Source organism: Amblyomma americanum, chromosome 6 (assembly GCF_052857255.1).
Source record: "Amblyomma americanum isolate KBUSLIRL-KWMA chromosome 6, ASM5285725v1, whole genome shotgun sequence".
NCBI classification, from domain to species: Eukaryota; Metazoa; Arthropoda; class Arachnida; order Ixodida; family Ixodidae; genus Amblyomma; species Amblyomma americanum.
The window spans coordinates 98,385,150-98,397,978 of NC_135502.1; the positions used below are offsets into that span (position 1 = coordinate 98,385,150).

A 12,829-nucleotide genomic window follows, 5' to 3' on the forward strand; every position below is an offset into this window, starting at 1 on the left:
TTTAAATCGAAATCTCATCAGGAAGCAAGGAGAAATAAATAAAACGCTGGGAATTGCTATTGAGAGAACCAGGAGGAAGGAAAGAATGCATCGGTACCTGACTGCTACTTGCAATAGGCTCGAGAGTCCTGGTTGCCTCTGTGACCTGAAATTTGAGAAGAAAGTCAACGAACTTTTTAAACGTAATATTGAGAGAGACGTTACTAGGGGCTTCTCTACAAATCACACTTCGTGTTTCAGGTTTTCGAAGGGCCTCATACGGAGGGCCAACAGAATGTGCACCGAGGTTACCGGTCCTGTACCCACTTACCTTTGTGAGTACCTCAGCCACATCGCGTCCGTTGAGAAAAATGCCCCCGCGTCCAGTTGTGGTACGGAAGCTGATGTTCTTGCTCCTGGGCACTTGGAATACCATATTCCCGTTGCCCAGCACGATCCGTGGTCTAGAGTCCAAAGTAACGAGCAGGATTAGTAAATTCACATTATTTATGCGCAGCATGATGCGTAGGACGGCAATAGCTTAATGAAAGCTCGTTATAAAACGCACACAAGGAGCAGGGCAATAAAAGCACTATAATATATAACATTAACTGGTGGGTGCAATGACTAGGTGCGCAATGCATAAAAACTCCTTCTGTTGCTATCTCGAAGAAACAGAACGAATACTTGCTATCCTAGATTACGGGCATCGAAAAAACTTTCGCACGCTATGAATTATTAGCCTTTTGGAACTTGATGTTTTCTCTCTATTTTTTTTTTCTTTTTTTTCTGCGGTATGTACTTTTTTTTCTGCGGCATGTACTTAAGCACTGCTGTCCTGAATAAAACCATTCTGTTGTTAGTTCAGCGCTGTATTTTGCCCCTTCCTTGTTTGGCTTCGAGCCGTTGAGCAGTTTTACAAGAACTACAAAACATGTTAAGAAGCTCCCGATTACAACTGCTCTTTCACCTGAATAGATAGTATATACAAAATGCGAAAAAAATGTGCTTGGTTGCTAGTGGTAAAATGGGAAGTTGAGAAACGCTTCATTGCAGTAGACATCTATTTCGGTTCAACGTTTCGGACGGAGCCCATCCTTTCTTAAGACTCGTTTTGAAATAATATTATCATAAAACACTGAAAATATTATTCTCATTTTCACCTTGTCCAGACTCCTTCTTTTTTGTCAGTCGCAGTGTGCTGTTATTGGAGTGCGTTAATGGTGCAGCAATACGGAGAACTAATAGTATGAAGTGGAAATATTTTACTTAGCTTCATCGAATTCTAGACAAGACTACTAGAACTGACTCACGAACTAATTGCATATAAAATGTTTGAAACTGAGCGTAGTCCCGCTATAGCTTGCCTTGCATTATATCTGTAATCCCCCTGGGAATATTTACCGTAACGCGACGAAAAAGCAGTAACCCACACATTTAAGAAGACTAACTACAGCAAACTTCATCGTTACTGTCATGCTGCTATTTGCGAGTATTTCTGGGTTTGATAAGACTGAATTCTTCTCTCCTACATTAACCTTAATGATAACGAGGACCAGCCATCAAGAACTGTTGCTTCAAAGGAAAGTTGAATGGCCAAAATCCAATGAATGCTCAGTTATCCATCCATGCATGCATCCATCCATCCATCCATCCATCCATCCATCCATCCATCCATCCACCCACCCACCCACCCACCCACCCACCCACCCACCCACCCACCCACCCACTCATCCATCCATCCATCCATCCATCCATCCATCCATCCATCCATCCATCCATCCATCCATCCATCCATCCATCCATCCATCCATCCATCCATCCATCCATCCATCCATCCATCCATCCATCCATTCGTAAAGGGTCTCCTCTGAGGGACATCTGCCGCTTGCTTCTGGACTTGTACCTCACTATAGGAAATTCTGTCGGAATCACGTCTGAGGGCTGTCCATCAGTGGACCCCGTTTTTTAAAGCAGAACAACCACAACAAAAATGTAGCTTTTCTTTTTCAGAGAAATCAACCAATTCCGATAATTACGCACATCACGCTCGCACATGGATGTGCCGAAGCGGCGGGCGTACGTCAAGTAAGAATATGCAGGGAATTCTGGGATTTCGTTGAGAATACGACTGTAGTGATAACGATAAAAAAACCGCAATGCTTCCGCTGTGGTTACGCTAAACTGAACGAACGTTTTCCATTGACCCTAGCGAAAGATAACGCACAGAAAAGACAACGCACAGCGCCCCCTGGTATCCGCAACAGCTAGCATCGATGTGTTGCCACCACTACATCATCTTCTCTTTCGATTGGTAGGTGTAATGTTGGTGTGTAGTGTAAGGGACCCGTGCAGCAGCTGTCAAGTTGGCTATAGAATGCGCTGATCCTGCAGAGAATGAGAATGCGTGCATTATGTAAGCTATTGACCGTTCATGTCACGTACAAATCCTGAAAAGCGAGACGGGAATTTACAAACCCTAAAAATTATCTTTATCACGCCTCGCTGCGACGTCTGTTGCTGGTCTCACGCGCGAATTATCCCTTTTAACTTCGTAGGAAGCACGTGACGTAAGAAGTGAGGGGCTGTCATTGGCACACCGAAACCCGCAAGCATGCTCGTAAACGAAGCAGGCGAAGAAGGCGGCGCGCACGGAGGTCTTGCTCCCTTACACTCTTCCCCCTACTGTCGTTGTTGTTGCCTCGGCGAAGACTTCTCCCACAGAGTTCGTAGCGTCCGCAAGCAGCTAGTCACCTTTGCTAAAGCTAATTCCGACAAATTTGCCCTACGCTACAAAACCTTGCATATCGGTCCCAGGCGCTACATTTTTGATGAGATCTCGCAAACTGTGAAAGAAATAACAATTGCTACACCACAATCAGATTAGCAATCATCTCTTCGCAAACAACTAAAAACCCGCCCCAAAAATATTCCCCTGTCCGCTGTGTTCACCAACATACGTAGTTTCCTTTCCAAGCGCGAACTTATTTTCAATATTGTCTTGTCATCTAGCAGCAATCTACTGATACTAACCGAAACCTGGTTGAACAGTGCCATCGCAGATAGCGAAGTACTAACTGACTTGCCAGACTTCCAAGTCTTTCGGAAAGACCGCCAGGACTCACGAGGAGGGGGAGTACTGATAGCGGTGAGCCAGCAGTTATCAATGTCGATAATTGACGACTCGTCCGACCTGGAAATCTTATGGCTCCACTGCCACGCTGTTCCACACACGATTTTACTCGGTGTCTGTTATAGGGCTCCACATAACTCTCGTGATTTTTCCTGTCAGCTTAATAATTCCGTAAGTAAACTTATCACGAAGCACCCTAACGCACACATCTTCCTCTTTGGCGACTTTAATTTTCCTAATATTGATTGGCAGCACCAGCCCGCACCGACCACTAATAATGGCGAAGCAAGGGAATTTCTAGATTTCTGCTACAATTTTAACCTTACTCAAGTAATATCCAAACCTACGCGCGTAACACAAAACTGTGCGAACATTTTAGACCTATTACTGACTAATTGCCCAGATAGCGTTCAGCCCATTACGTACCTCCTTGAGATTAGTGATCACAAAAATATGCATGTCAACATCGACCTTAAAGCAATTAGGCGCCCAAAATACAATAAAACAATCCGCCTTTACAACAAAGGTAATTATGATATAATGAATGCCGAACTGACAACGTTTTTCGTAAGTTTTTCCTCAAGTTTTCATTCACGGAGTATTCTTGAGAACTGGCTAGCATTTAAGAATAAACTTGATGCCCTAGTCAATGAATTCATTCCCCAAATAACTTTCCACGCTAATCCACACAAACCATGGTTTACTAAAAGTCTTAAAAGGTTGGAAAATAAAAAGAAACGACTGTTCCGCTCAGCAAGAGCCCATGGAGCGCAAAGCGCATGGGCGAAGTACCGCGCTGCGGAAAAATCGTATCAATCTGCTATCCATAACGCCAAGCACAACTTTTTTCATCAAGACCTTCCTAATATGCTCAGCGATAACCCCAGGAAGTTCTGGCAAGCCGTTAACCCTCATCATGAACACACGATTACCCTCAAAGACGAATCAGGCATGGCTATGACCGACTCTGAGTGCGCTACTTTATTCAACGCAGCGTTCTCATCCGTCTTTACTAATGACACCGATACACAACTTCATACATCTAATTTACTCTTTGAGCATGCTATGCCGGTAGTCGCATTTTCCTCACTGGGTATTGCGTCCTTAATTAGAAACATGGAAATCTCATCTTCATCTGGTGTAGACAATATTAACTCGAAACTTCTAAAGAACACTAATGATATTTGTGCCGAGTTCTTATGCTTACTTTTTACCCATTCACTCTCAACAGGACAACTACCGGGCGATTAGAAAACTGGAAAGGTCGTTCCAGTCTACAAATCAGGTAACAAAGATTCGCCGTTAAATTACCGACCCATTTCCCTTACTAGTGTGCCCTGCAAACTAATAGAACACGTCATCTATACTCATATTATAAACTTCCTCGACTCGAACAATTTTTTCCATTCGTCTCAACACGGTTTTCGGAAAGGTTTTTCTTGTGAAACGCAGCTAGCCCTATTCATTCATGATTTACATGCTAATCTCGATTCTAACCTACAGACCGACGCCATTTTCCTGGATTTTGCAAAAGCATTTGACAAGGTACCTCATAAACGCTTAATCCTAAAACTTTCCCGTTTGAACTTGCCCCCCGACATAGTAAAATGGATAGAAGAATTCCTGACTAATCGCTCACAGTTTGTCGTTGTTAACAATCAAAATTCCAATCCGCTACCAGTAACATCAGGCGTCCCTCAAGGTTCTGTACTAGGCCCGCTTCTATTCCTAATTTATATTAATGACTTACCGACCAATGTGTGCTCTAATATTCGCATGTTTGCGGACGACTGCGTCGTTTATCGCACAGTTACTAACGCCTCCGACCCAACATACCTTCAAGATGACCTAAACCGCATACAGGAATGGTGCGACCGTTGGCTAATGGAACTGAACCCTCATAAATGTAAACGTTTGTCCTTCCACCGCCGCCGTAACCCGCTTGATTTCCCATATGTAGTCGCTAACGTTCACCTGCAGTCCGTTTCATCATACAAATACCTAGGCGTCACACTGTGTAACAACTTATCATGGGCTACACACGTTACTTACGCCATTTCCTCGGCTAATAAAACTCTCGGATTCTTACGACGTCATCTTCGCCACGCCCCACAACAGGTAAAATTACTAGCATATAAAACTCTTGTCAGGTCAAAGTTAGATTACGCATCGCCAGTTTGGAACCCTCATCAAGTTTACCTTATCAATGCGCTCGAGTCACTTCAAAACAGAGCAGCCAGATTCATTCATTCCTCCTATTCGTACGATATCAGTGTAACATCTTTAAAAGCGGAATCCAGTTTAGCGCCCCTTTCACTTCGTCGTCGTATTTCTAGCCTCTGCCTATACCATAAATTTTTCCATAGTTCGCTGCGCTGCGCTCCCTACATTGCCCCGCCAGCCGGCATATCCCACCACATTCGTCATCCTTTCCAGGTGTTTCGCCCCCGTGCCCGTACTGTTACCTGTGCCGCTTCTTTTTTTCACCGTGTTTCTGTAGACTGGAACGACCTCTCCAATGACATCGCTACCATCTCATGCCCATCCACATTCGCCGAAGCTGTTACCAACCATTTTTCAACATAACACTTGTTCATTTGACTGTATGTACCCACCCCTTATGTAATACCCCCAGTGGGTCTTTAAGGTATTAAAATGAAATGAAATGAAATGAAATACGATGGCACATTTCCACGGGGGGGGGGGGGGGGGGGGGGGGAATTGGTGCAGATCCAAACAGGTAAAATCTCATCCAGGTTTATCTCAAGCGGCTCATAAATTTAGAGGACTCTGAGAGAAAAAGAAAATCACGAATTCTGCGAGAGCTTGAGGAAATCGGAATTAAAATCAAGGAAACAAAGCAGTGCGAGTAGAATAACTAAAGTTTAAGAATTAATCAGAAAGAAAATAATTTTGAGAGGAAAGTAAGGGCACCCAAAAGTTAACACAAAAATCTCCCGGTTTCAATGATATACTTGTGAAGAAGCTAACACACCTGCCAAATGGCATACCCTTTGACGGTTGCACCGCTCGCCACGTTTGTTCGGATTCTTAATGGATTGTTGTGGTCCGCCGCTTTAGTGACGTGGGCTATCCGGCTGACGTGCTGACTGCAGTTGGTGAGTCGATGCTGCAGAAAATTAAGAACCAGAACAAACGTGATTCAGGAAATGTTAGAGTGGAGGGGAAGAAAGTTGAAGTGGTGCCGTATCTTCACGGTGTCTGACATAACCTGAAGAAAGTGGCACAACGGCACAGCGTGACGGCAGTCTTCTCTGCACCTTGTAAGCTGTCTGGTTTATGTCCACGAATCGCCAACGCCAATGAGGGGAGGAAATCCGAGAACTGCACTGTGAAGCCTCCCAACAAGTTCGTTGCTTGTTCGACTCGTGTCGTTTACAAGTTACCCCTGTCATGTGGTAGGGTGTAGACGGGCCAAACTGGCAGATATGTTAATGACCGGGAACGCGAACATAACAATTCATTGACACATTTGCCTGATCAAAATAATCTCCCACGTCACTGCATGAGCTGTAGAAACTGTGTTCCGGCTTTTAACAACACGTCAGTCATCGGAAAAGGTAAAAACAGGGAGGAGAGAGAAATCATCGAGGCCTGCCATATTAGGTTGCAAGGCTGTGACACATGCGTAAGTGCACCGTCCTTGCATCTCACTAACAAGGAATTTAATTTCCTAGGCAAAAGTGTGCGCTTGCAAGTTTGATAGGCAAAGTATGTGCCTGTTGTTCTTTGCCAGATATGGAGCATGTATCCACTCCTTGGTGAATTGCCACATATGTATGTGTTTTTTAGTGAGTCTGATACGCATGCGTCTTCTGGTGATCTAGGTTGCCCGTTTCTTTTTTAAACTTTAGTTTTTAGCCCAGCGTTGTCCTGCGTTCTTCTTCTCCTGGTGTCGCATACTATCGCTGGTAAAATTATGTCTGTGCTGAGCCACAGCCAATTTTTTTTCTATTAAGGTTTTCCTAAAGCATTCCCCGTTGGTTTTATGTGCCAGCCTGAACTGTTCGATGCGATCGATGGAAACACTTTGAAACAAAAATATTTTGGTACAAATCAGACGAATGTGCAGTTACCTACAATATTTTCATTAGTGAACCTTACAATTATCCAAGTTTCATCTGGCGGAACGCGTGGTCGGGAAGGCACCCCAAACTATTCGAAATGCCTCTCAGACGCCAGGCGCAGTCCGGAGGCGTGAGCTCAAACTCATGCAGCGGATCTAACATACGCATCATGCACCCGGGTCACACTCCACATAAACGCGCTGACCGATGACATCCGCAAATCTGTGCCCACACAATCTATGTGGCAACGTCTACGGCAGCAGGCATAATTCGGGAGACTCCAAGATGGCAGTGGAAGCTGTACCTTTGCTACTTTCAAATGCCAATGCTTCAAAAGAAGAGCATTTGCGTAAAATTCGGTGCCAGTGAAAGGCACAAGGGATTTAGTTCGTTATGTTACTTTCACAAAATCGTCACCTACATTTCATTACGCTTGCTTTGTTTTGTTTGGTTCAAATATTATTTTTCCTGCGAAAAGCCTCCACAAACACTCAGCTGTGACAAAGGCCGACGGCCCAAAATATGTTCGTTTGCCAGGAGTACTCGAAACTGTTTCAAGAAATGGATAATAAACCCTACATTAGTGAGGTGATCCACAATTATGATGCGGCATACAAAAGCACATTTCTCAGAGAAGGGTGTATTCGGAACTAGAATAATCCAGGCGTACCGCTGCACTGCAACAATGTTCCACCCTCACGGGATTCTCGGATGGATGTACTATTCTCCATGGAAGAACTTGATGCTGCGCTGGCTTGTTCAAGAAGGTCATCATCACCAGGGCCCGATGGTGTGACGTACTCCGCACTTGCCAACCTTGGCCAAGAAGCTCGACTGGCTCTTTTGGACACTTATAACAAGCCATGGACTGCTGGCATAGTTCCTCATGATTGGAGGACCAGTCGTCTGGCTCCACTTCTTAAACCGGGGACATCACTGCTCGAACTTTCATCATACCGTCCAATTGCACTAACCAACTGCGTCGGCAAAGTCATGGAAAGAATGCTGCTCACACGCGTGGAGTGGTACTTGGAGCGATATCAGATTTATCCAACCTTCATGTCTGGGTTCCGACGGGGCCGCTCTTCAATCGACAACGTGGTTGACCTTGCAACGTCGGTTGAACACAGCAAAAGTTTGAAAAGATTGACCGTGGCATTGTTTTTGGATATCAAGGGCGCGTACGACAACATAACCCATGAGGTCATTTTGGACGCAATGGAAGCTGCTGAGATCGGAGGCCGCACGTTCAGATGGATAGGCAGCTATTTTTCAGAGAGGTCGTTTTTTGTCCTGACTGCGGACGGACCAACGCCCTTACACCGAAATTCGCGCGGAGTCCCTCAGGGTGGAGTGCTGAGCCCAGTTCTCTTCAACCTTGCTCTCATCGGCCTGGTCGACGTATTGCCACAATCTGCTCAGATCTCTGTATATGCAGATGATATCTGTATTTGGGCATCAGGGGTGACCCGTCCTCAAGCTCGTGCAAGACTTCAAAAGGCGGCATCGATATTGACATCTTATCGTCGCTTGCAGTGCCTGAACGTTTCGACCGAAAAGTGTTCACTTGTGGTGTTCACACGCAAAATAATGTCACGTTACACCATTCGCATCAATGGCGAAGTCATTTCCTATGATAGAAGCCACAGATCTACAGGATCTTCTCGCGGAGTCCACATATCTACGACATGAGAAAGAGACTAATTGCGTTTGTCCACGTCCTCTCTTTCCTCGGGAGAAAGTCCTGGGGCGCATCAGCGCGCTCGATGCTACAACTGTACTGTTCCCTATTTCTGGGCTACATGTGGTACAGTCTTCCGATATTCAGTTCCATTAGAAAAACAAATATCAAGACTCTTCAAAGTATGCAAGCGCAAGCTCTCCATATCTGCATTGGACTGCCTAAATGTGCATCAACAGCAGCAACTGTTCTTGTTGCCCGGGAACATCCTGTTACTACATACATTGCTGTTGACACCATGAGAACACATATTCGGCCCCTCACACGGGTTCCCTGTCATCACCTTGCAACACTCCCAATAATTAGGCCGCGTACTTCATTCGCCAAAGTCATTGAAGCCCATCGCTCATATCTTCCATCGGAGTTCACCCGTGCGTCAAGACCGTGTTCACCCTTATGGAGTCTTCATGAACCTCGGGTTCACCTCTATATTCCTGGCATTACGAAGAAAGCTGGTGTATCACTGCCCGCTATCAAACAACTGACATTGAATCACCTGCATTCTTACCACAGTTACCGCATACATGTTTACACAGATGGATCAGTTCACTTGGCCAGTTCTGCGGGGTCGGTGGTTATACCAGCTAGATCCATCTTCATGAAAGTGAAGACGACCTATCCAACATCTTCAACTGGTGCGGAACTCGCAGCCTTTCGGGAAGCGATAGAGTTCATCAGTCAAGGACCTCCACATGACTGGACGGTTTTCACCGACTCTAAACCAGCCCTTCAAGCCCTGCAAGCTGCGCTACGCCGCGGGTCGCAGGAACAACTTGTTGCTGAGATCCGTCTACTGTTCCACGGCACCATATCCAAAGGTCATGACATCATTTTTTAATGGCTGCCGGGACACTGTGGTATTAACGGTAATCACCTGGCCGATGCAGCTGCGCGTTCTGTTCGCAACGACGGACTTTCAGTGAAGATCCCAATATCAAGACCTGACGTTGCGTGTGGGCTTCGCTCTTTGGCGCTGGAGCTCACACTTTCAGCGTGGAACACGGGGGAGTTTTGCAACCTCCGCCTCAAGGCACTTGACCCTGGACTGCGCCTTCGTATTCCACGTAACTTAGCAAGTCGCGAAGTAACATTGTTATGCCGTTTATGAATCGGTGTTGCTTTTACCAACCACTATGCTTTCCGGATGGGGATGGCCGACAGCCCTGCCTGTGAAAGCTGTGGTTGTGAGGAGACCATCGCTCATCTTCTCTGTGAGTGCCCTGCATTTGCGAGTGCAAGACATACACTGTGTTGTGCCCTGGACCGCCTCGATCCTCGCCCATTAACAGAGCAAAAGATCCTCGGTCCGTGGCCACAGCAGTCGACTGCCCTCAAGGCACACAAGGCACTCTTTGCCTACTTGAGTGCGACTGGATTGAGTGACAAATTATGACAGCATTGTGCGTGTGTGTGTGTGCTATGCCTTTTCCCCTTCTCTCTTTCTCCTTTTAGTCCCCTAATTCCTCTTCCTCAGTGCAGGGTAGCCAACCGGAACCCCTTTCAGGTTAACATCCCCACCTTTCCCTCCTCCTCTTTATCTGTCTATCTAGAATAAAAATTGAATTGCACATGTTGCAATTTTGGAACACTGGCAATTAAAAGATCATGCCAGGCGTCTTCAACTAGTGGCCATTTTTAAGGAGGTTTGCACGATCCCTGTGGTCCTCCTGCTTTCGGAAAGTAAAACAAGTTGCAGCTCATTTGAAATAGAGATGTATTTATTTTTTCAGGGACGTACGCAGTCAATACCAATAATAATGGCAGTACATAATACGCAGTACATAAAATGGTTTTGTTCCATCAGCTGCCTTTTTAAAGCTTTTAAATAGAACGACCGCCCCGAAAAGAGAGCTGACTCTGCAGTATTTAGAAGAGAGGTTAATTTCGTGATCACAAGTGCAGTTTTTTGCTCCATTGGCTAGTTGTTTGGAAGGGTTGCTCTAAAAAAGATTAAGAAATTCCAAACGTGGCTCATATTTTGAGCCCATAGCTTCTTACGAAATGTCAAAACTCAAGCATATTTGGCAGATTTGTCGACCGCGCAAGTCAGTTAAATGCGCAAAAGTTCTCTCAGACTCATGCAGGTTTCGCGTCTACACTCACGTGCATGGAAATTCCTTCGCGAGGTCCGCTTTACAATGTGATGTTACTGGGGCGCAGTTGTGTGTTTCTTATTTTTTGTAAATTGATTACTGCTTTTAACCTCAGATCTTTTTTGTTGTCATGGCGTATACTTGTGTAACTTCTGCTAACGTGTTATTGCTTCTATTTCGCGGACTCTTGTACCATTTGTATATCTATATTTCGCTACAATGCAGTGGAAAAAAGAAAAACGCTTTTCGTCAATGATTGCTTTGCTTTTATTGCATTGGATCCACAACTAGCCTTTGGCTAAGGATACAGACTGTGATGTATATGTATCGCTATAAAAAAGGAACATAATAATTAAATTGAATGGAAGCAATACCATTGCGTATTTAGCACTGCAGCGAGTACCAAGCAGGCAAGCAGGGCGCTGCCATGCTGTCAGTGTTTGAGGTATAATCCCCATGCACTCTGCTGGCTTGGTTAGCGGCCTGTCGAGCGTTTGAGTCCCGGCTAGAGCTCGTTTTGTAAATGCCTTTATGGAATGGGGATTGCTACGAAGTAGACGAAAAAGATGGCGTCAGCTGTGGCTCGGGCACAAAACTAAGCCAAACTTCGCAGTGTCATTCCACTGGTGCCGGAGCCTATTAGCAGCGAAGCGAACTGCACGTTTGTGTGTAGCAGATTGGAATGCACTTCCTGAAAAGCGTACATTACACTAGCGTTTACATCAGCCAGACAAAGGCGCTCAGTATATAGGATGCAAACTAAATTAATTAGGCCGCAGATGTCCCCGAGATAATGAACGCTCGCTGAAAGAATGCAGCTGGGATCTCCACACCCGCCTTTGCGCAGTGCTGTTGCGCGTTTGTTAGGAGACAATCCGAGCTGAAGCGATCTGCCCAAATCTATCACAGTCGCATTCAGATTGTTCGCTGACTGTCGTATCATGTACAAAAAGTTAAGTCCTCAAGGGTCCAAGAGGAGATAACCACTAATCTACGAGAAATAGAAAATTGTTGCGCCAAGTGGCAAGTGGTGCTGAACACGCGCAAGTATGTAACAATGTCTCTTACCAGGAAGAAAATGTTAAAAGTCGTCACGAATTCATTGAACGTAGGCTAGTTAATAGAGTGGAAAGCACAGTATTGCGTTTGACTTTCAATTGCGACTTATGCTGTAATACGCACATAACTGATATGTCTCCATGGCAAAAAATGTAATTTGGGGAGTTAGCTGTAAGATCCGTATGGCAACTCCGGTTGTAAATCTAATCTCTGACAGGGCCCTATTAAGACCAGTCATTGAATATGAGGAAACTGTGCGGGATCCAAACACATCACCTAAAAAAAATTGAACAAGTTCAAAGATGCGCTTCTCGTTTCATTTAGAATAAATTTCACCGAATCCATTCAACAACTGAAATAATTAAATTAGCAAGCCTTGAAAATTTCAAAAGCACAGGAAAGGTAGAAAGGATCAATTTTCTTTTCCTACTAATTCATGGTCATATACGTTTGCAACACACCCTGATGAACCATCAAGATACCACCATTGTGTGTATATTCCTGTGCCACTTTCTTCTAATTATTGTTTTAAATACCAATTTTTTTCCTTCAGTTATTAAAGAGTGCACCATGCTTCCTGACTCCACCTCCAAAGGTGATTCCCTTCCCTTGAAACTCTGGAATTATTCACACACTATACCACACTTTAAAATAGTGGAAATTTAACCTGAAGTTATGCGTCCTGTTTTTTTCTGGTTGATCTTTTGTCCAGTACATTTGTTTGTTATTGTAAGAG

General features: G+C 44.9%; 1 protein-coding gene across 1 annotated transcript in view; it reads right to left on the reverse strand.

Moving 5' to 3' along the window:
• The window catches only part of LOC144093912 (cubilin-like), a 245,887-nt gene that overhangs the window by 228,249 nt on the left and 4,809 nt on the right, over nucleotides 1–12,829 (reverse strand). The window contains exons 2-3 of the mRNA XM_077627662.1: nucleotides 311–443; nucleotides 98–145 (exon numbers count right to left, since the gene is read on the reverse strand). Coding sequence (XP_077483788.1) covers nucleotides 98–145; nucleotides 311–443 — 181 coding nt within the window. The remainder of the gene's footprint in view (nucleotides 1–97; nucleotides 146–310; nucleotides 444–12,829) is intronic.